Source organism: Crocodylus siamensis, chromosome 3 (assembly GCF_052110815.1).
Source record: "Crocodylus siamensis isolate JL-2025a chromosome 3, ASM5211081v1, whole genome shotgun sequence".
NCBI classification, from domain to species: Eukaryota; Metazoa; Chordata; order Crocodylia; family Crocodylidae; genus Crocodylus; species Crocodylus siamensis.
In genome coordinates, this window is record NC_143397.1 from 89,869,554 (window position 1) to 89,893,929 (window position 24,376).

Sequence of the window (24,376 nt, forward strand, 5' to 3'; positions counted from 1 at the left end):
GTTACAGTGGTAATGGTAGGATAGACAGAATGTCCAGCTGTCATAAAATGCTATCTCATACAACTGGGAACTGCTCTTCATCTTCAGCTTGAGATTGAAAATCTTCAACAGGGTCCTGAATATGATCAATATATGTTCAATACAGTGAGCTTGAAAATAACAGACTCCGTAAATGTAGGAGATACCGAACAATAACATTAAAGTTGGATGGTAAAGCGTGCTTGTTATGAGCTGAAAAATACAGTCAACTGTAAAAAAAGGAACTCCTACTGTTCCATATGTATTGTTCTCTCCCCTGGTGACTCCCATATCAAATTTGCTCAGTTCACAAGTCACAACAAGATTTTACTAACTGCCAGCTCTGCAAGCACAGTCTTGGAAAACGAACTCCTTTCTACTTCTATACTGTATCCCTAATGACTGTAGATTCAGAACTTAGCTGCCAATTTTACTGTTGGTTCAGGAAACGGAAGAGCTAGCTTACAGAATAAAACTTTGTAAGTTGTTTGGTTCTGATACTGGTACTGGTGTGGGGGGCAAGATAATTATTTTCCTTACTTAACAAAACAGAATTTGCCTGAAAGATACAACAGGCCCAGTTTTCCCACAACAGTATCTCACATGCTTTTGCCATTAGTGTCACACATATGCTATGTAGAAAGAAAAGAACCCAGAAGGAGGAATTGCCACATGTACAAAACTAGCCACTTTTGTAGCTATAACCACCATTTACAGACACATTTTCTTGAAACTTTGTGATTTCAAGAATATAACAGCCTAAGTTACGTAAATTGAGATCTAGATTTGGAGGAACTCAGCATTTAGAGGTGATTTACATCTAGTAGTTGGGCTTATGTTTATTTCTTGTAACTTCTCCTTTGTAAATTTGGGATATATCTGAATTTCATGATAAAGAAAGGATAAGGTTATTTGTGTAACCTTTTGTAAATATAAGGTTATTTGGTCTAATAAAAGATATCATATCTATCTATCATATCTAACTGATCTATTAGTCTAATGAAAACATGTAGTTATGGTGAAGGACACACAGAAAGAAAAATAACAACAACACAAAGCAATGTTTGCTGCAGCATAATATGTTTCTAAATTTTCTTTTTTGCTACCCCTAACTTGTTGCTAGTGTCAGCAGATAACTATGCTGCCTGGCTGTAGACAGCTCAGAAAATAACTTTCTCTATTCAGTTCTGCTAAAGGAGTTCAGGCTAGATTTGTGGCACAACAGTTTTGGCTAAAGTCTTTCCTACTCAAGTGAGGCACCTAATGACACTAGTGTAACAAAACAGTCCACAACATCTATATGAGGTTAACAAACTCCTTTTTTTCATCACTCGGGGGTGTTGATTGTAGCCATGTTGGTCTAAGGACTTAGACAAACAAGAAAACATTGGTCTAATAAAATATTGGTCTAATAAAACAGTAGGTTTAATAAAATATATCACATTTGCCCAAATAACCCTGTCTGCCTATGTCCTTAAACCAATGTGGCTGTAACCAACACTCCCCTCCCCCTCCCAACTAAGCGATGAAGAAAAGGAGTTGGTTAGCATCTCTCTCCCCGCAGAGAGGTAATTCTGATGCCTTTACTGCAAGTGTAAGCTCCCAGTGACTACTACATCATTTTTCTTCAACAATGATGACAAAGTCGGAAACAGACAGAAGCCACGTGCAGGCGCAGAACCCACAACCTACTGTTCGAGGGAAGATGGGCAACAGACAAACTGGCTTAATGACACCACTAGGCTATAAAAAGCCCAGCTCCTTCTGAAAGCCTCCTATTCTGGCCTATTATGTCTCTCATTCCTGTCTGTCCTATGTCACAACTTCAACTAGAGAGGCTGATGCATGGTTCTCTTAGCACCTATAGCTTGGTGGACAATACCCATGCCTGGGCCCAGGGGGTCTTGGGTTTAGTCTCTGCTTCCCACAGCTCATTTTGCATTTTACTTGCACTGTCTTTGGCTAAAAATAAAAATTTTGACCTATGACATGTTGTTTTCTGAAGAAACTGTCACTGGACTACACAGTCAGTTACCTCTTTACATTTGCTCATTTAGGCCCCGTCAATCTTCTGCTCCCATCTAGTTCCAGATTAGCAAAGCTTGAGAAGGATAAGTGTTGCCAAGATGCACTTTGCATTTTACATTGTGACATTATTTGATAAATGGATAGGCTTCATCCTGGATGCAGAAATCGGGATCTTGCACTTCCGAAATCACGATCGGGGGAACTATCATTCTTTTGGCTCCTGCTACAAGTCAAAACATCTTCCAGCCTTGTTGAATGCCGTAGCATTACTACAGGATAAACAGAAGAGAACTTTCAGCTGGCCTTTCCAATACTGCAGGATTTCTGACCTTTAGTCTGTAGAACTTCTCCACTAGATTCTTTGAAAAACCATACACCATCCTGTGTAGGGACCAAAGCTGGTTCACTGCTGCCAGAACACCTGATTAGCCAGACAGAAGTTACACTGCAGCTTCTTTAGGAACACACATCACAATTATTTGCCTTGCTTCTTCAGAAATTTCTGGCCTGCTGGTGTCTCAGGACACAGCAGGCTTATATCAGCTTAATAAATGCAGAAAGGTCTTCACACTTCCACAGCAGCTGTGACCATTCACAGTCCCCTCTGATAATCATTTCTGAGCGATCACTCCTTCCTATGAGTTACTGTTGCTGCCTCACAGGGTAGCTACTTTGAATATTGATTCTTCTTCATCCCATTTTTACAAATATGTGTCTATATGATGGGTGTCATGATGATGGAACAGAGATAAACTGAGAATATTTATTTTCAGTCTCTGCTATTCAGTGAACAGTACAAACATATGCAAGTGAGCTGGTATTTCAGCATCCAGTTCCATCATCTGAGATTTTAGTTTCTGTATTTGTACTTGTTAATTTGTTTTAGTCTGACTCTTAATAATTTTGAAGGGCATGTCTTAGTGTCTAACATTTTTATTTGCAGAATTATTTATATAAAATATTTAATTTCCCAAGAGTTAGAAACCTCTTTGGTCTCTTAATGGGCCCAGCCTATGGTTGTACATTTTGAGAATATTTTTAACAAGCCTTGAGGCAGGAAACTTGTCTAAATCTACACTTTTAAACTACCATCTTAATTTATGTCACTATGTATGTTGTTGTGATTTCAGATAACAACAACATGATGGGTGGCATTGTGTAGCTAGCTGCTATAGGTGTTTGAGGACTGTTTAAAACCCATGTCATTTATTTAATAGAATGGATTTTAACTGCTTCTTTGGAACTGTATTTTTTTTATTTCAGAATACCTGGATTTTTTTATTGTTATCACTGGCTTATATGAAGAACTTCTCAATACACAGCTTTACTCTGTTAATATGAATCCATGCTAACTCTGGGTATTTTTTCATATCGTTAAGGAAAAATGATACTTGCATTCACACAGCTTGTTTCTTTTGAGGATCTCAAGGCTTCCAGTACTCCCATAAAAGCTTTATTTCCCCCATGTTATGAAGGGGGAGAGAAATTACATGACTTGCCCAGGGTCACACAGCAATTATATTAGCTTAAATTAATATCTGTTGTTAAAGTGAAAACTATTTCCCCAAGTAGATACAGCCTAAAATTTGTTCATAAAAGTTCCACCACTTCAGGTAGTTTTTTATAATAGTTTTAAAACCTTTATGTGGATGATCTTTAAAAAAATCAGAGCAGTTTAGTGTAGCTGCATATTAAACTGCTTAGTTAAAACTCTCCAACAGGACAGAGAATTAAAGCAATGTGTCTTAAGGTTAACCTGGTCATTTTCACAACTATCTCAGAGAAAGAAGAGAACAACTTTAGTCAATATAGCATTTTTTCCATGTACTAGATCCTAATCTCAGTTGTATCAGTGTAAATCCAGAGAAGTCCACTGAGGACAGCTGTATTATTCTGAATTTATACCAATGGAATTAATGTCAGCCTCAGGCTCACACATATTTAAAATGCCCAAATGATTTATTTCAACTTTAGTTTAAGTCCATTAAGAAAGATGAACCTCAGCCTAAACCCTCATACACTATATTTCAGTCCCACATGATGGGGTTTTAGCTCCTGAAATATAGAGGAATTATAATAGAAATGATGACGTAATTGAAATATTTCAATGTTGTCTGATGAAGATATAACTTTGAACCCTTACTGTTTTTACAACATGTATCATTGTCACATTTTTTCCTGGAGAAAAATCAAATGCATTTAAGAGCAAGGTATTATTTTTCATCTTTCCTTGGGTACTAAGTCTGTCTTCTACTCACCTCCTTCACTTGCAGACCTTTGTGCATTTGAAGTGACAGCCAGTGATCTTCCTCTCATTGTTTGGTTAGTTGCCTACCTGTGAAATGAAGTGTTAGAGAGATGATTTCTGAATAGCAAGGTTGAGTGGATTTTGCAGTAAATGCTTTCAGGTGCCATGCAACACAAAGTTACTAACCAGCTGGAATTTTTGCTGCTTTCAAATTCAGACTTTTCTATAAAGTAGCTCTAAAGCATGCATATCTCTTTGTTAGCTATATTGCTCTATGATTGGTGGCAATGGACTGAAGCTATGTATTTATACTAGAGAAACACAAGAGAGGGGTCTGAAATGACTCCAGACGGTCCATCACAACTCCACCCTGGACTCTGAGATTGCTGGAATCTCAATCCAAATTTAGCAGAAACATAATCCAGTGAGTAGAGCATTGAGCTGGGACTGGAGACCTGAGTTTGCTGTGTGAACTTTAGCAAGATGCAGCACTCTGTGGTTGTATGTGGAGATAACGATACATAGTTTCCTTTGTAATATTTTAGGATTAAAGGCTGAAGGTTAATAAACAGAGGGTTAGAAGCCTCTAAGCCCAAATTGGAACACCATTATCCTTATCTAAACTTTGCATTTGAGGCCCATAGGTAAAAAATACAAGAAATATCAGCTGAGGACTAGCATGATGTCAATACACACCTGTAAAGGCTCTTTGTTAGACAGGCACAAGAAGCTAAGGACAATCCTGGGGGTTTTTTTATTTCCAATTATGTTTGACAACAGCCTGCTTGTCCTTGATATTCCCACCACTGCTTTCCATAGAATTCTGTTAGCTTATTGTAACAGACTTCTAAAAGGAGCTCTACATTTCCTTGCAATGACAAATGACATCCCAGGCTTAGCTGGCTTGCATCTTTATTCATTTGCTTCTGTCCTTCAGGGCTGTAAATGATGTTATGACATAAGTCATTATGTCTGCTGTTTGATTTGTTCTTTAGCTTTATCAGTACTGCTCCAGATTCTACCTTTTGTTGCAGCTGTGGAATGGGTTTATCCTGCTGTAACCAAGGGCAGAATTTAGTCTGCAGTGTTAATTTATTCATTCCTTTCATGTAATTATTGGCAATGTGATAGAACATTGGTGTTCCCTTGGTTGAGCTCTTATTACTACTATCAAAATATGAACTTCCCTCCACGCCCATCACCAAAATGGTATAATTTATATTAGACATTCATTTGCATCTCCAAAAGGAGACTGTGCACATCTGTGAATCATACTCTGGCTTTGAGTCAATTCAAAGTCACAGTGGGCCTGGGAAGCAGGCCTGAAGGCAATATTTTCTTTCACTGGTTAAGAAGGGCTGATAGAGAAGGGCCTTTAGCTGCCAGAGTTCCCATTAGGCAGGCAACATTCCCAAATGCTGCTTCTCCTCATAAGAGTCATGACGTACTAAAGCCCATTAATAACTACAGTGTCTGGAAGTAAAACCAGTTTCTCTTTTGTATACTGTTCATCCCTTCCTGTTGCAGGTGTTGAGCATTGTAAGGATAAAATAGCAAATACTCATCTGTTGGGAGGAAATAGAACATAGGTGTTGGTAATCTGCATTAAATGGTATTAATATTATTCCTGGGAGGAGAAGGAGAAAGGGATGTTATGAGAGAAGATATTTTATTACAGTCTTGTTCTTGCTTAATTTGTGTAACACATTATCCAATAGTTTATGCCTATGTACAAGTGGGATATGTATAGGGTATGTCACCTGTGAAGAGTGATTGATGTTCAGATCACTCACACAAATGGGAAATATCCATTACATTGAAGTCTCATAAGGCCTAAGTAAGGTTTTTTCATTAGACATGGAAAAATTTAATAATTATTCATTGGTAACACATATTGAAAGTATTGGATTCTGATTTTTTCCCCCTGTTGTTGGATACTCGCTATTCCCATATGCTACTATTTTATATTTATGTTTGGAAAAAAATAAAATTCAGTAATGAGAAGAGCAATAATAAATATTTTAAAAAAACAGAAGTTGCATATAGAGCTCAACTGGAGATGGTTGTTAATATCAGCTGTTTCATATTTGCTTTTTAACCTATGGATGTTGATTTTGCAAATACATACAATCAATCCACAGCATCTCCTTGTCTGTTATCATGTTTATATGTTAATGTTTGAGATGCCCCTCTGCAATTACTGCAGAGAAAAACCTGTCTAGAAATTAGCAAATTACAAGAGGGAGCAGTAGCCACCCATAATTAAGATTGCCCAACGTTTCCCACGTTATTTTTAGTTGTGGTTAACTTTAGCAAAATTTAACCATTTGGACTAAAATCTTCCATGTCAGTTTTCTGCCTTGGACTGGTTCAGTTATTGATTTTTAAAAAAAAGGCCAGGGAAAAATGCATCTGTGTTTAAAAAGGATATGTGGAATAAGACAAAATAAAGATGAGAGAGAGGTTGCTAGGAATCAGCAGAAAACTTACAAGAAATGGATTAAAGGACAGATCAGGAAGATAAAATTGCCAGAACAAAATCTGTGGTGCCAAGGATATTGTTTAAATAATGAAAGTTTTATAAAACAGATTATATATTAGGGCTGTATGAAGCTTCAGTTGCTGATTCGATTTGGTGGCAATTCGGCCCGATTTGGCAGCCGAATCTCCGAATCCAAATTGAATCAGGTGACCCATCAATCTCCAATTTGATTCAGCGAGATTTGGAGAAATTTGATGACTCAGACATAGACACAGCTTTATATGGTTTTTTTCTACATACCTCAAGGTACAGGCATCTTGTGAACGCTGAGATGCTAGGGTGGATGGAGCATCCCACAGGAGCGCCAGGGGTGGGGCCAGAGCACTTGGCAGTGGATCCAGAAGTGGACCAGAAGCACTTCCAGTCCACTTCTGGGTCTGCCGCGGAGTGCACGGCCGCTGCCTGTCCCCCAGCTCAGTGAGTGGTGCCTCCTGGGTCTGGGGGGGCACCTGAGCCCCCCCCCATGGCCAATCGCTGAGTGTGGGGGTGTCCCCCTCATGCTTGGCAGCAGACCTGGAAGTGGACCAGAAGTACTTCCAGTTGACTTCCAGGTCCACCACCAAGCACGCGGAAGTGGGGGGGCATGCTCCTGTGGGACACTCGCTCTGACCCACCATCTCAGCATTCATAAGCCATGCCTGGTACCTCAATGTATGTAGAAATAACATATAAAGCTGTGTCTATGGCTGAATCACTGATTCACCAAATCAGAATCGAATTGGGACAGTGATCCAAATCAGCAAATTGAATCACTGTCCCCTGAATTGGGCCAAATCCAAGTCCCACTACACAAACCACTATTTTATTTTTATATATATATATATATATATATATATATATATATATATATATGATCTATATGATAAGAACACAGGAAGAAGTGGGACTACAGTGTAGTAAGGATCGAGTAGAGAATAAAGATCATCTAGGTAGGTGCCAGAAACTAAGTGAATACTTCGCTAGGTTTTCAATGAGGCTTATGAAAGTAAATGTGAGAGTTAAGTCATGGTGGCTAATGGGAAAGAGGGTCCAAAAAGAGAAATTGCTGCAGTTATTGGGAAGAGAGAGCTCAAAGGGACATCCATATGAGTGCAAACATGCAGTATGTGGTGCCATAGACCCATCTATGGCTACATGTGCCACACATGCAGGCATTCCCACACTGCTAATATGTAACGCAAATGGGTTGAATCAGGTGGGTGTTGACAATGGGAAATGCCAGTATCAAACCTGAAGCAGAAGAAAATGGGGCACTGCACATGGCAGCAGCATGACTGCCTGAGACCAGATGCCAGCTGGCCAGAGCCACACTCTGGCTGTCAACCAGGCACTCTGCTGCTGTGTTGCCACTCCTTCACCTCTGGGAAGCTCCCAGGACCCCAGGTAAGGCTTCTGGAACCAGCCCCAGTACTGGCCACAGCCTTCCCTCCCCCCTCCCCCCCACGCCGGGCAATATGCTGTGTGCCAGAGTGCATGGGAAGCTGGATAAAATGCAAGAGGTATTTACCAAAGATTCATTAGAACATGCATGTGTGTTTCCCAGGGCACAAATAGTGACATATAGTTGTTCTGCTACTATTTGTCCCCAGGGAATGTCCCTGCATGCATGTTCTGGCACACGGCAAATTGCCCCAGGTTGATTTGGGGAGGTTGGGGCCAGCACCTGGGCAGCCTTACCTTGGCTTTGGGGCCACCCCAGGACTCCAGCGGTGGCAATCTGGGCACGTGAAGCCTGGACACATGGATCTCCTAGTGTCAAAAAAACCTTTTGTGCTGCAAGTTAGCAGCGTGGAGAATGTGTGCTTATGTGGTGATTTCAGTTTGTGGTGCTACAGATGGATTTGCAGCACTGCACCTTCACACTCATCTGGATGTGCTGATTGTGTCCAACTAGTTCAAGGTCTAGTTATTTGCTATGATAACTGGGTTTTTTTGAAACATAGGAAATGGTGTCCATCAAATCTGTCTGGATTTCAGTAAAAGCATTTAACACAGCGTGGGCATGTCTACACAAGATGCTTAACTGCACAGTAGCTTAGTTTACTGCAAAGTAAGCATGTGTCTCTATATGTGCACATGCTTACTACACAGTAAATCTCACTAATCCCTCCCCTGCAGTCCCTCCCCTGCAGCTTTTCCCAAGCCCCCTGCACCTTATCAGGGAGCCAGGGCCAGGAGCTCCATGCTGCTGGAGCAGGGGGACATTGTCCCCACCCCAGCAGCAGGCAGCCCCAGGGGGCAGAGTATCTGTTATGTCCCAAACCCAGCCAGAAGACAGATGTCTCCTGGTCCAGTGCTCCCTTCCAGCCTTTGGGCTAGCACCCAGGGAGAGCCTAGAGCTCCCTATTGTGGCACCAGGGACCCATGTCAGGGTCCCAGGAAGCAGGACCAGTTTGCTGCCATTAGCAACAGATCTTCTCTAGTCCCTGCATGTGTAGATGCCTGCCTGGCAGCATTTACTCATGAATAAACTGATCCCAGATCAAATGCATGTGTAGATGTACCGTTACAATGAAAAGTATTAAGTTGAACATTAGTAGAAGAATTTTAAGGCAAGTAATGAAGTGGTTACTGGGGAGATAACAATGGGTAGTTTTGAAAAAAAAAAGTACAAGGCTAGAGGGAGGTCACTGGATGATTTAAAAGGTGATTTTATATCTTTGCATGGAAGCTATTATGGAAATGCAATAAGTTACTGGTTATTTTTTAACTGTTTTTCTATTGTTAAGATGGCCATTGCAAGCATTACTTAATCATTAATCGTTGACAAAAAGAAGGGAAAATTAGATACCACATTTTATTGATATCAAAATACTAAGCTCTGCACTATGTGACTTATGGAAAATTTAACTTTCCTTTTGCTGGCAGATGGTTTATTTCTCTTCTTATTTTCTAGGTTGCCCAGTAGGTGGTCATCCAACCCCTAACATCACCTGGTTTTATGCTGGTCAGCCCATCAGCATTAAACACCACATCTTGGCAGCTGGTCAGATTCTTCAGATATTAAATATCACTGACAGTTATCAGGGTGAATTCAGCTGCCTTGCACAAAATGAAGCTGGCTCACTGATGCAAAAAACATCTCTTATAATCCAAGGTAAAAAAATGCTCAGGATGCTACCGTTAACCTGGCTTATCATCATTTTCCATTCCTTTACCCTGATGCCAAGAGTAGTAGTTGCAGTATTCAGTTGTTCTGGTGCTTTAACCACTAAAGATAAATTAGAAGACAGGTCTACTAAGGGCGCAGACAGGACAGCAGTTCCCCACGGTAACTCATAACACTTTGCAGGAAGTGTTCTGTGCTACAATGATCCCCCAGACCAAATGGAAGTTCACTGTTGGGTCAAGAGGGAAGTGGGGATTGGGGAATCCAGCTGCTGTCTGCAAGCCTGCAGCCAGTTTTCCCTAGCAAAAGCCCCTCCTCCCTCCCAGCCCTGGCTCTCTTTTCAGAATGGAAGGGGGAAAAGGGAGAAGAGGGAGCTCATTTTAGGGCCCCATAAGGGCGGTGCCAATCCACCCGCCCTACCCTTCAGCACCAGATGAGGGTTGGCTCTATCCCAAAATATCTTTTTGGACTGGAGACACTTTATTCAACGTGAAATTATTTTGTGACCTCCTTTCATTTACTATGAGATTTAGATGTGCCCATGAGATTTATCAGGGGTACCAGGGATAACCATGACAAAGCTACATGTTGTATTGCCAGGTTTGTTCTGAGGTTAATAACTAAGACATGGCCTTGTAGGATAAGGGAATGCAGGGGAGTAGGGATGAGATTTTCTTTGTTTTAGATTTCAGTAATATTTTCCACACCTCTGACTCACTTTAATGAATCTCTTGAGGGTCATGAATCACCAGCTGAGAAACGGTGACCAAAGTTGTTGTTGTTGTTAATATATGTATTTGAATTGGAATTTGAAAGCATCACTTTAGATTGCTAACAGTCTACAGATTAATTTTACTAGCTGATCTTTTCATAGATTCATAGATGCTAGGGTCAGAAGGGATCTCAACAGATCATCGAGTCTGACCCCCTGCCTAGGCAGGAAAGAGTGCTGAGGTCAGATGACCCCATAATCGCATACTACTTTTCCTCTTCAGAACTTAATTTTTGGGTATCATTTGCCACTAATTTTAGATTTAGAATTTGAATAAGTTTTGCAAGTTACGGGTAGGTTTGCAAAGGAGGGCATTAAATATCTACTGTCTACCTGCAGTTGTGCCCCTTGATAGTCTCTCACTGGAGATTCAGCCATATGACACCAAAATCTCCTGTGCCTCAAAATTACTGGGTGTTTTGCATATATCCAAGAATTAGTAATATTAAAAATATACAGTTAAAACCAAGATTATCACTTTTTCCCACTATTATATATAATATTTTACAATAATAATATATATTGCGCATTGCGTATACTGTAAACAAAGTCCTTCCACTTTCCAAGTGCCTTGAAAACTTGTGGGTGAACTGTGCTGTATAGAAATCAGATGGGGACAACTCTAAATATTCAGTTCAGACATCATAATTTGTTTGAGTGGATCTGAATTTCCTGGTTTAACTGGCATAAAAGCATATTATCAACTAGTTTAAATCAGTATAATTCCATTAACTTAATGGGACTACAGTTCTACACATTTGTGTGTTAGTTATATCAATTCTCTTTTAAATTTCTTGAAATGACTTCATAAGTGTATAGAGGTTAGTATTTTCTGTTAAATTCCATTGGATGATTCAATTAAGTATCATGCAGGATTGCTATAAAATATCCCCCAGGGCCTGTATGTATCTGTCCCTTTCTCCATTACCATAGTATCTGATTATCTCCTTCTCATAATGAAAGAGCTTTTATCCCCATTTTAGAGCTGGAACACAAGCACAGAGAGAACTGAGTGATTTGGCTATGGTCACACGGGAAGTTTGTTGCAAAGTAGGGAATTACAGTCTTCCAAAGTACAGAGAACCCAAGTAACTAAAGGCCTGTAAGCCTCACCTCAGGAAGAGCTTGGAGAGAATCATCAAGAAGCACATCTGTGGGAGGCCAGCAGGGAGGTCATGCTCATGGGCAATCAGCATGGGTTCATCAAAAGCAGGTCCTGCCTGACCAACCTGATTGCCTTTTATGACCAAGTAACCAAATCCTTGGATGATGGTGTCGCAGTGAACGTAGTCTCTCTAAACTTTAAGAGGGCCTTTGACACTCTCTCACCCCATCCTCATCAATAAATTAAGCGACTGTAGCATTGATGCCTACACAGTTGAATGGGTAAAAAATTGGCTGATGGGGCACACCCAGCAAGTAGTGGTGGACGGGTTGTACTCAACCTGGTGAGATATGAGCAGTGGGGTACCCCAGAGCTCGGTCCTCAGGCCCGCACTGTTTAACATCTTCATTAGTGACTTGGACGAGGGGGTGGAAAGCATGCTGTCCAAGACATACTACAAAAGTGGGCAAATAAGAATAGGATGGGGTTCAGCGTAGATAAATGCAGGGTGCTGCACCTTGGGAGAAGGAATCCACAGCATACATACAGGCTGGGAAGTTCCCCTCTTGAAAGCACAGGGGCAGAACAGGATCTTGGAGTCGTTATTGACTCCAGGGTGAACATGAGCCGCCAATGCCAGACTGCAGCCAGCAAATCTAGCCATACCTTGTCATACATCTGAAGATGCATCTCAAGCTGGTCCAGAGAGGTGATACTCCCTCTCCATGCGACTTTGGTCAGGCCACAATTGGAGTACTGCATCCAGTACTGAGTGCTGCACTTTAAAAAGGATGTGGCCAGCCTGGAGAGGGTTCAGAGGAGGGCCACCGGCTGGTGAGAGGGCAACAGGACAGGCCCTATGAAGAGAGACTGAGGGACCCGAACCTGTTCAGCCTCAGCAAGAGGAGGCTGAGGGGGGACCTGGTGGCTGCCTACAAACTCATCAGGGGAGATTAACAGCAAATAGGTAGAGCCCTTTTCTCCCCAGCACCACCTGGGGTAATGAGGAACAATAGTAATAAGCTGATGAAGAATAGGTTTAGGTTAGAGATCAGAAGGCAATATTTTACAGTTAGGGTGGCCAAAATCTGGAACCAACTTCCCAGGGACGTTGTCCTTGCCCCTACCTTGGGCAAATTCAAGAGGAGGTTGGATGATCACCTGTCTGGGGTCTTGTGAACCCAGCATTCATTCCTGCCTGTGGCAGGGGGTCAGGCTAGATCTGTTCAGGTCCCTCCTGACCCTAGCTACTATGAAACTATGAAATCACAGTCTAGTGCACTAATAATTAAAGGAGCTGAAATCACATATCACCTATGCCGTTTCTTATATAGATAAATACATGGCAAAGCTTTTGCCATATTAAAAAAGACAGTGACCTAAGCAGTGTAGAATTTCCTCGTGCTTTGTAGGAAGAATACTTTTCCCAAACATGGGGCATCTATTCCAAATATTTATTAAGAGTAATTTTGACTTGAAAGACATCTCCAGAATGATGATAGAGTCATCTAGTTCTGTTATTTACTAACAGGCTTTTACAGACAGTTTTTAAATGTTAATTTTGGTGTCTTGTGGTTGTGACAGAATATTGGTGGTCAGTGGACAAGATGATGGCATGTTCAGCTTCCTGTGGTAACAGAGGGGTGCAGCTACCACTACTCCGGTGCTTACTAGGTGGGACAGAGGTCAACATATCCCTCTGCAAAGAGAAGCCCAAGCCAATGCTACAACCCATTGCTTGTAACAGAAGAGACTGTCCTTCCAGGTTCGTCTTTGCATGGTTGATATGCCATATATCCTTTTAACTCTACACTGGACAACAAATTATCAGCTTTTCTAGGGTTTGTCCAGGAAAAAAATCTTGACTAACAGCAAGGATTAGAGAAAACATTCATGGTATGAATTGGAGCTGGACTCTACTACTTCTATTAGAGGGGATTGCCCACAGTTCACTATTAGAAACGTATAGCAATGTATTAGCAATACACACGCACATAACACACACGCTTTGGTTAGTCCACAAGGTGCAAATCTACTCTGCCTTCTAATCTAGAGGGGACAGTTTTCCTCTGTGCTTCAAACCTCATTAGTTATCTGAATCTTTGTCAACTCCAGACTAATTGTGCACTGTTTGGAAGAGTGACAGTGCCTTTCTGTTTGTCCAACAACTAGGAAAGATGGTCTTGGTTCTGAATGGGATGCTCTTATGGTATAAATACATTTTTTGTCTCTCTGTCTCTGCCAAGGAGAAGCAGATTTTAGGGCCTTGAGGTCAGTTTCTCACTGGCAGAGAAATAAGTGAGGTGGAACCTGTTAGACCCCAACTCCATGCAGCACCCAACAACTAGGGAGATGATGATCCAATTGCTCATGGATCCTGTTACTCATTAGCCAGAGCAAGCAGGGAGTGCACATTGCTCACAACAGCTTTATTCAGAATGGGGACAGCTTCAGACAAGGGTCCCAAAAAACTAACAAACCGGGGGCCTGCACTGAACAATTGTTCTTTTCACCTTTTATACACCTTGGTTCGTACATATTAACATTTGTTCCACCTCTGTTCCTCCTTCTGTTCCACCCATTTCTCCTCCCATCTCAAGCTCCTCCTCAGTTTACTGTTTACTTCATTAGCATATAATTGCCTGTGCCTTTTATTCATTTACATGCCTCTCTGCTAGGAGCGCATGCGTAAGGCCATGAACTCGGGTACTCTCGGTCAATCACTGTTTTTTTCTGTTTTTTTGCTGACTCCTTCATCTCTAAGGTCTTGCTTCTGCTTTATCTCCTGATGATAGCAGGTGGGCTGCATCTTGTTCTTCTTACACAATGGGCTCTAACATTACAACTTGGTTTAGAAAACTGCCTAAGCATTTGCAAGGTTATTCTTAATACATCATTCTGCCTTGTGACCAGCAGCTCTGCTGAGATGCAGAAAAAAGCCTTAATTCAGCTGCACTCTCAGTGCTCCCCAAAATTCATATCGTTACCCTAACAGAACCTATGTATTTTTGTAGAGTAACTTGTTTTGTTTACACTGCATACACCAGACCTAGAATAAAGGTAGTCAGAAATAGCATGTAAACAATTCCATGTTTCAGAAATTTAGCCCCAGCAACATTGCTCAGGCACTAAGAAGCAACTCTTCCCTATGAACTAGGAGAGTAAAACAGAGCAAACTCTTCTCTCATCTGTAGTGCCTTCTGAAAGAAAAAGTACCTCCTAAAGTTAACAGTACATCATTTTTCAACGATGCACTAAAAAGCACTTGCAAAACCATGTGTAACAGTGTCAACTAGTGATTTCTCCAAGATTGGTAGTAGAAAGTTATTATGCGATGGCACATTTCATAATATATCAGATCTTTTCTGTGCTCCTTTCCATGAGGCTTAATATTTTTTTAACCTCAAGGGTGTTCGTGTGGAAAAATGAGAACTGACATTAATGACAGGAGAGCTTGCAAATCCATGAATGGTAACCAGCTTGCGAATTGTTTCCAACCCACCACAGTCTCTAATGCCCGCAGGTTTTGGTACAGGACAAAACCTAGCCCACAGTCTCCTGTCATTGTCCAGAAAGTTCATTCCCTCCCCAGCTTTTAACAAGCCTCAGTTCTGCACTGCAGTGGCTCCTCACTCAAGACTTCTGTGCAACAAATTTTCTATGCAAAAACTCCTTTCCTGCTTTTTTTTAAATATCTGCCTTGCTCAACTTTTGCTTCTACACAAAGACAAGGTGCACTGGACAGTTGTGGTGATAGGACTAGTTTCTGATCACAGTGACACAAAGAAATACTCAGTGTAACTCCACTAACCTCCGCAGGTTAACCCTGGTTTTGTAGTTCTATATTTGAGCTAGGCATGAGTCCATAGTTTCTGACACTCAGAATTCCGCTGAGTAATGGAAGGAGTCTTGGGCTAGGGACAGACATTACACATAAACCAGTTTAAGTGATCAGAAACTCATTTAACCCTGTAACAGAACACTGCACATAAACCAGTTTAAAAATGGCTGAAATAATGGCCATTTTGAGATAAACCTTGTTGAATGTAGTATCAGACTTAACTGATTTGGCTCAACCCAGTTTATGCAATGTCTGTCTGAGACCCCTTGCTGGTTTAAGATAAACCAGACTCTCCCAGCATCCCAGCATGCTCTCTGGGCTGGGCAGGGGTCTCTGCTCTACACCAGGGCTGCCCCCTCCGCTCTGCTTCTTGGCTACAGCTACAGCAGGGACTGCAGGCTGCTCCCCTCTCCGCATCACCACTCCCTGCTAAGCAGGAAACTCCCACTTCCCTCTGCCTTGTGGAGAGGTGTCAGTCTATTAGCTAGCAGACCACATGCTGGCTACAGTTCATGCTGAATCAACAGGCAGAATCAGCAGGTAACTGGTAATGTCCCTCTGTTGTTTTCTTGATGGGGTGATAAACACTGTTATCAATTCCCTGCTGGTGTAATCAGAGCACCCTGCCAGGGTCTGGCCATGCCACCCCTCAGCTTACCGCTGCACAGGGGAAGGGAGGGCTGCTCTAGTGCCCCCAGCTTTTAGCCTGGCCCACTGCAGGCATATGCCTGCATCACTGGGAAGTCTGTCTGGTTACAAAACTGATTTAGCCTAGCCAGGTTAAACTAACCTGCAAAGTTTGAATCGTTTCAGGCTCAGACTTTTTCAATGTCTATCCCTAGCCTTGATGAAAACAAAGCAGCCAGCTTTTCAGGAATCTGCTCTAACTGTGGTGCAGGCCGATGGCAGGGCTGCCATTTCAGTACCTTTCTGTGATGTATTGCTGTACCTCTCTTTGGGCAATGTTTTCAGGCCTGCCAGCTGAGTCATAAGAAGCAGCTGAAACCAGGGGAGACTTGATGAAATATGAAATGTGCTCATTAATATTTGCAGTTTGACTTGCTGATGGGAATATTTCCACAGGAATGATTTATGTCCTTTTATCCCCTTTCTGAGATGTAATGAAGTCCACACTTCTCTCTCCCAGCTCCCAAGAAAACTGCTGAAATGTATGTTTGGAAATAAAAGTTGGTTGAAGCACAAGGCAGAGCTTTACAAGGGGCAGAGAAGCTGCAAGTTCAGCCCTGCCAAACTACAGGAAACAAAGAAGAGAAATAATGTTTCCCCTTTGCTGAGAGCTTGCTTATTTCCTTATTTTATTTGATGTTACTTCCTGATTCTGCAATAGTGGGGAGTAATAAGAAGCAGAATGCTGATGAAATATAGTGAATGCCTTTGCATGAGTAGAAGGGGTCCAAAGGATTGGAATGCACCCATTGTCTAGGTTGTAAAATAGCCATAAGATGCTGGTGTTCAGGGAGATGCTGAGCTTTTCCCCATAACCCATAAATCCTGCTAAGTAGCTTGAATTCTGCTTGAGCCATGGTCCTGAGTTGACCTAAAATCCTCAGAGAACTGATAATCACTTGGCTCCCTCCTTTCCCCAGCCTCTCTCCAAATATTGTTTTGCATATTGCACCATTGCATTAGGAAGGGGCTTACTTTGTCTCTTCTCATTAAAAGCTTGGTTTCTCCCAGCACATAAGCCCAGCTCCCAAAGAGTTTTGGTATCCCCATTAGCCTCAGTGCTTACACAGGGACATGGCCACAGTTCACTGCTGTCAAAGAATCCACCTTTCTCAAATGTTCCACAAAGCAGATCTAACAGCCAGCAACGAGCTGCAAATCACACAAGCAGGAGAGCATTGTTGTTTCATGTTATCCAGAGCATGGAAGACGACAACTGATCTCTAAGCAATAAAATAACTGTGTTATCCCCATCTGTAGCTGGTGATGAGCTGATCTCTGATTTCATCATCATTGTTATTATTTTGTTAATTTTAGTGCCTTTTAAAAATGAACTCATGTTTGAGTTCAGATGCTCAGTTTCAGCCCTGGGATGCACAGTTCATCTTGGGAGGAAAGGTGCAATAATGCCCTTCCTGCTTCCCCATTTTTGAGTTCCCTGAGCACCAGTCCAACCCCATAGAACAAGGGTAGCCTGAAGATGTTCTAAATGATCCTGACTGCCAATGAGAAGGTGCAGGGACCAGGAGTCAGCAAGGGCTGGGGAGGCATCAGCATGCCCCCAATGTCCATAGCAAAATGGGGAGTGGCTTGGGAGTTGCAGGCTAGCTTTATATCAGTAGGATACTTAAGTAATTCTTAGATAGCCAGTTACACCACCAGGAAATAGAACTCTATTAGAAATAGCTACTTGTGTTTTACAAACAAATCCAAGGGAAAAGCAAAATAATTTACCTTAAAGACCCATTAACCTTAGCAGAGATTCTTATGTGTAACAGATACTGCTTTCTAGAGAATAGACTCATATGAGGTGTGGAATTTCCTCCGCTCCCCTTCAACCTCCATGGAAGCTGAGGGCACTCAGCACCTCTCAGCATGGCTACCTTTCTTGAAGTACATATGTGAGTTCAGGGGAGTTGTATTCTGTAGTATCCGTGATTCTATTTCTTTTGCCACTCATGACTCTCTACTGTGTTTCTGCTCCCTGACCTCCTTTGCATTACTTCATCAGGTGGATGGTGACATCTTGGTCCCTTTGTACTCAAAGCTGTGGTGGAGGGGTCCAGACCCGCCGGGTGACATGCCAGAGACTGACAGCTGCAGGCAGCTCTACCCCCATGTTGAACGATGCATGTGCTGAAGTGGCTAAACGGCCAGTGGACACCCAGTCCTGTAACAGGCAACCATGTATGGAGTGGGGGGCCTCCTCCTGGGGCCAGGTAAGGACCAAATAAAAAATGCAGACACACACACATGCTCTTGTTTTGCAGGGTGGCAACTGAAAATGAAAGCAATGCTTCTGCATCCATCATTAATATGGTGTGTGAATGGTTAAGAGGCAGTTGAGCTCCTGACAGCCTACAGCCTCATGTTTTATACATGGGATTATTGGTATAACTAAACATCATGAATTTCACAAAGACAGCAGGCTGATCCCATGCAGGGGCATTTTCAGTTGAATTGTCCCAGATGGGCACTGCCTTGAGCACAGAAGCACACTCTCTCAAGGAGAGCTTATGGAGGGAACATGCCTTAGTCAGGCATAACCAACTGCAAGTTTCCTGATGCTTGTGAAGGGAGGGGGGAAAAATGCATCCCCTGGGTTGGAGCAGCCTGTTTTCACACCCTCTTCAATGTGCCAGACTGTTCTGTACTGTAAGCCAAATGTGGCCCTACCCTCTCCTTTCCCTGATGTGCGTGCTTGAGGAGAGTTAGCTGAAAATAGTCTCAACACTTCTCCAGGTGCAGCAACTGTGCTTGTGACTGGTTCTTGCCTGGGGCTGAGAAATGTTCCCTGCTTTGTCTCTTGTATGATGAGTTGTGTACTTATTAAAGGCTGGTTGCACCTAGCCCTTTGCTTCCCTACTCTTCTTTCAGTCCCTCTCTGCAGTTATTTACACTGATGAACATAACCCTGGCAAGTTCGTAACCCTTTTCCTGAACAGCTGCAGTTTGGACACTGGCAGCAAAAGCCTCCGCAGGCTGCTGGGCCAATGTCTCAATATGGGTTGAAAAAAGTCAGTCTCCATGAGAGAGAGGTTTGGTCAGCTCTCATGGCCCATTCAATCCTTGCTTCCGCTGATAAAACTTTTCTTTGCATCTGAATGTAAGGAAGCCCACATTCTTCCAAACTTTGAATATCTGGGTTATGCAGCATTTAACATTCCTTTCATTCAGCGTTCCTTTCCTGGACATGTAGGAGGGTCTTTTTATAAATCCCCAAATTTGCAAAGGTTTCCTGGTTGCCTGGGATCTTGTGAAATCCAGGTCACTTGAACTGGTACACAAAGGAAAGTGTCACACAAGACTAGATTCAAATCATTTTAAGAATTCCATACATTAATTTGCAAATTCTGAAACTCTCACTACTTAACATAGTCCTCAGGCATTACAAAGGTTTCTGTAAGCTGTAAATAATTCATAGTACTATGTGTGAAATCCTCTTCTTGTGGAGACCCTGGGGTCTTTCATTCTATGGAACTCTCCACACTAGCAAAGCTCCTAGAAGAAGTATGTACTTTGGTTGCAGCCCACATGCAGGCAATGTGATACCATTCAACCTGCTCTCATTCAATAATGGCTGGGCCACAATTAAAGGTTACTGAGTCTGCAACAGTCTAGGCCTACAGAGCTAATAGTTGTAGCCAAGGCAGAGGCTTGAATCCAGAAGTTCTCCTGTTCAAGTCCTTACCTAGGGGCGTAGACTGAATCAAAAACAGGCTTTAATCCAGAGGGGCTAATTTGCTTTGCTTTGATGCGTTAGTCAAATATTTTAATGTCACTTTTGGCAGGAAAGACATTTTTGATGAAAGAACAGTTTATCTGTAGCAAATCTGAAGTGGTCGTATCTTTCAATCAACATCATAAAAGTATTGGTCAGGCCTTGATAAGGAAACAAGTTTAGTGAAAGCCACCAAAAGGCTATTGAAATTATTACATAGCATAAGTGTTGTATATACAATGATGACATTATCCTCAGTAATGTCATCATTATCTATTTTGTAGTCTTTCACTGCATGGTAGGACAATTGGAAAGCAATGGTAAATAAAGTGTACTATCTCATTCTGTTATCTCTCACATGGCAATGTGATGCTATGTCTCAATTAGTCATACTCTTTTCTAAACATAGTCCTGAACACAAATTTAAAAAGCCACTTATTAAGCAGCATGCAACACTGGCCAGTTTGCTTAATCAAAAGTAATAATCAATGTTACAAAATTTTAGAGGAACAAAGTTTATTGCAATGCATTCAGAGGTTTTAGCAAAATAACCATTTCTGTTGATCATCTGAAACTAACTGCATGTATGTTTTGGAAGAAATTGATTCAGAAAATTAGATTGAGTTATCATGAAGTGTATATGATTAAAGACTGCAGTATTCTTTTTAAAAAAAGAAGCAAATTGCTCAATTTGTACTTCCTTTGGAATTTCAGGTAAGGATTGTATAACTCTTGCTGTTGGCCGGTTACCTTGCAGGGGTGGTTTTATCTGCCTGGTGGGTTATGTCATTCCACATGATGTCATACCCAGTCTAGGTCGTCAGAGGCATGAATTCATCTGTTACATCTGACCTTTGTGCTTTTCAGTATAATATTTCTCCCACCTGAAAAAAAAATTCTCAACATCCATGTAAACCTAGACTGCTCAGTTCCAAGCCATGACTACAAGAAAATTATTTAATTACAATTAGGAATAGCACATTGGCTGCAGATCAGTGACATTTCACTATTGTATTACAGAGTTCACCCAAGGTGACGTCAGGTTCATATTGACCAGGTTCAGTGATTAGCTTCCCCAAACTATAAAGAAAATAAAAAGATGACTTAATCCTCTCCAAAACTAATTCCTTGCTTTTTTCTCCCGTCTTCTTTCATTTGCTGCAAGCAAATCACTGTAGGCTGTTTGACCTCCAAGGTCTGAGTTTTCTTCTAATCAAACAGTGCTTCAAAACAAAAATTCCCATTGACTCAAGTTTGTGGGTGATGAACACTGCCAGCATGTACATATCTTGCCCATGATCTGCCTACTCAAATGAATGTCTTCTCTATGCACCTTTTCTCAGTATGGGTCTGACCCAGTGTCCAGTGAAAGCATTTGAATGCCTTGTATTGACTTGCTTCTCTCTCTTCCAGCCCTCAGGGAAGTGAAAACCAACAGCAGGAGAGGGGGTTGTGTGAGGAGGCTCTGCAGGGGCAAAAGAGTTTATGAGAGGAAGGAGATAAGAGAGGTTAGGACTACAGTCAGGAAAAATCCCTACCCACTAGTGGTATTGGGGGCATTCATGTCCATTCTCTTCCATGTCCCAAGCAGCAGGACCCTGCTGGAAAAAGTTAGTAGAGATTGACTGCCTAGAAATCAAGCAGGTTAATGAACACTTAATGAAATGGTGCTCCATATCTTTGGCTGTCTGTGATTTAAACTAGGAAGGGGAGAAGAATATTAAATTTCAGTGTGCAACTGGTGAATTTGAGTCACTAGGTGTTGAAAAGCCTTGCTGATCCGCTATGTTCATTAGGTTTTTCATTCTAATTTATTATTGTGCAAAGTTTTTAAATTGTTAGTTTAAGGAAAGATGTTCTTGGTCTGATTCTCATTTGTTATTAGCCACTGGCCTATAAATTGTGAGAGTACAAGCTGTAACATGCACAGCAAAAGGAATACAGCAAGAATTCCTGTATGAATCACAAGCGCTGCAAAAATAGCATAAAAGAGCATTTTATTTGGTCAATCTTGGATTTAAGATTGAAATTTTGGAAGGGAAGGGGAGTAAATCTACAGAGTGATACAGAAATTGGTTTTAATGCTGCCTGAGAGAGGCTAAATGGGATACAAGATGACTGCACACTTGATCTTGAAAGCCTACAGGCCGGTGTAAAGTGATCGAGAGCATCTACCTCACAGTGACATGCACCTTTGTTTATCTGCTCCTAGAAAGAGCTTCAGAAGTAGGCTACATGCTGTCCCTTTCTTCCACTGAGTGTATTATTTCTATATTCACAGTGTAATGGGCCGTGTATTGGACTGCGATTGGCTGTGCAACATAGAAAAATCTTTTGTCAGACCAAAGATGGCACTTCTGTTTCTTCTGATCAGTGTAGTGCCCTGCCAAGGTAGAAGTGAAATCTTTCCTCACTATAACCACTGTTTTATACAGAAATTTATGACTGGGACCAATATCTTTACAGTTATCTTTTGGATTTAGGGGCTTGATTCACTTAACAGGAAAAATATGTTGCAGTCAATGGATATATGTGTAAGAATGGTGTGACAGGAGACTTAGGCCCACAGTGGTTTTAAGGCCATCTCTTCACAGAAGGCGCAGATTTGCCCTTCTAGTGAACATGCATCCCACATGACCAAAAACTGTCACAACTAGCATTAATCAGCCAGCAACTGGCAAACTTGGTAGGGATACCAAAGACTCTTTGGAGACAGAGGCTAAAAACAGACATCATTTTGGCTGTAGTATCAGCTGTGCCAGGATATGCCCCAGCAGAGCTGACCTGCTTCATTAGGTAACACAAAAATCATCCATTGTACTACAGGTTTGGAGCCCTGCTGTTCCCAGGGGTCCAATCCTGTGGGACAACTACAAATAGGGGAACCCTGGGTTCCCCACTTGTAGATGCATATCTCGAGTCATGGTGCAATAGCACAATGTGCATGGTTCCACAAATAAGGACATCCAGGCAGGCACTCCTGGGCCTTCAGGCGCCAATCCAGTGCAGCTAGAGGAGTTCCAGAGTACACAGGATCAGGCCCTGAAGCCCTAGCAGCACCCAAAATAGCAGCATAGATTAATAGAACCTTTTATCACAGCCAAAAATGTGTGCATTTATGGCAAGTTCGCTTTTGCTTTGTGGCACCATAAAAATGTTTATGATGGCACAAAGACAATGTCTGTTTCTAGCCAGATTTAACAAATCATTCTAGAAGAGAGTTAAGATCACCTTGTTGCTGTCTTTAATATAGTTCAGTCTCCAGAACTGCCAGAGTGGCAAATCCCATGAGCTGTAAATTAAAAACAAACACAAAGAACTTCTGTGAAAAATTTGAGCTGAAAATCAGTGCATACCTCAAATCATGATAAAAATAATCTAATAGGTTTCTTGGCTCATAATCTCAATATTTCCTCTGTATGACAACTAAATGAGCACCAAACATTCCTGGGTATTATCTGATAGCATGTACAGAAGGAAAAAGTTACATTGGGGTCACAGGTTTTTGCTTATGTCATCTGTCAAACTATTACAAAGAAACCAGAGTGTTGGGTTTATAAGCAATGCAGGTTTGCTGGTTTTTATTAGTCACTTCTTTGTTCATGACAATTCTTCACTACATCTGTAAGCAGCATCTGATTGTTATATGCTTTATGGATAGAAAGAAATGCTAAAAATAATTAGGCGAGATCCTCAATGGATGTAAAGTGTCATATAGTTCCAGTAATTCCACTGGACCTATAGCAGTTTATATATCTAAACTAAGGACTTGGCCCTCTGAGCCTAGCTATATTGTCGTAAGTTGAAGTCAGTGAGCCAGAGCTTTATCATAGTCTAGTGGTTTTCCATCTGTGGTCCTTAGACCACTGGGAGTCCACAGACTATGTCTAAGGGATCCACAAAAGATTACTATGATCAAGCAAAAGCATGTGAATACACACTTAAAATTCATAGGGCTCCGCACCTCCATTTAAAATTTCGAAAGGGGTCTGCAAATGAAAAAAGGTTGAGAACTAGGGCTGTGCAAAACAGCACCATTTTGTTTCAATGTCCGTTTCACCATTTCAAAGGGACAGTGTTTCATTTCATCATTTAATTTAATTTCAAAGCATTATTCCATTCTGTTTCATCAAAAATGTTTAGCTGTTTCTACCCATTTCATCATTTCGCCCATAGGCTATAATGGAAAATCATGAAAATGCCTAAGCCTTTGTCATTTCTTGCCTGATTTGGATGAAAATAGCCCATTCTGAGGGCATGAAGCCTGCCAAGTTTCAAGGAGATAGGTGTAGAGGTTTCTGGGAA

At 41.6% G+C, this 24,376-nt stretch overlaps 1 protein-coding gene across 4 annotated transcripts in view; it reads left to right on the forward strand.

Moving 5' to 3' along the window:
• Positions 1-24,376, forward strand: part of ADAMTSL1 (ADAMTS like 1) — an 872,699-nt gene that overhangs the window by 838,197 nt on the left and 10,126 nt on the right. For 3 of the 4 annotated variants that reach the window (XM_090038771.1, XM_090038773.1, XM_090038774.1), the window contains 4 exons: positions 9,733-9,933; positions 13,407-13,587; positions 18,362-18,569; positions 22,353-22,462. In XM_090038771.1, coding sequence (XP_089894897.1) covers positions 9,733-9,933; positions 13,407-13,587; positions 18,362-18,569; positions 22,353-22,462 — 700 coding nt within the window. The remainder of the gene's footprint in view (positions 1-9,732; positions 9,934-13,406; positions 13,588-18,361; positions 18,570-22,352; positions 22,463-24,376) is intronic. The other variant, XM_090038775.1, reaches the window with a different exon arrangement.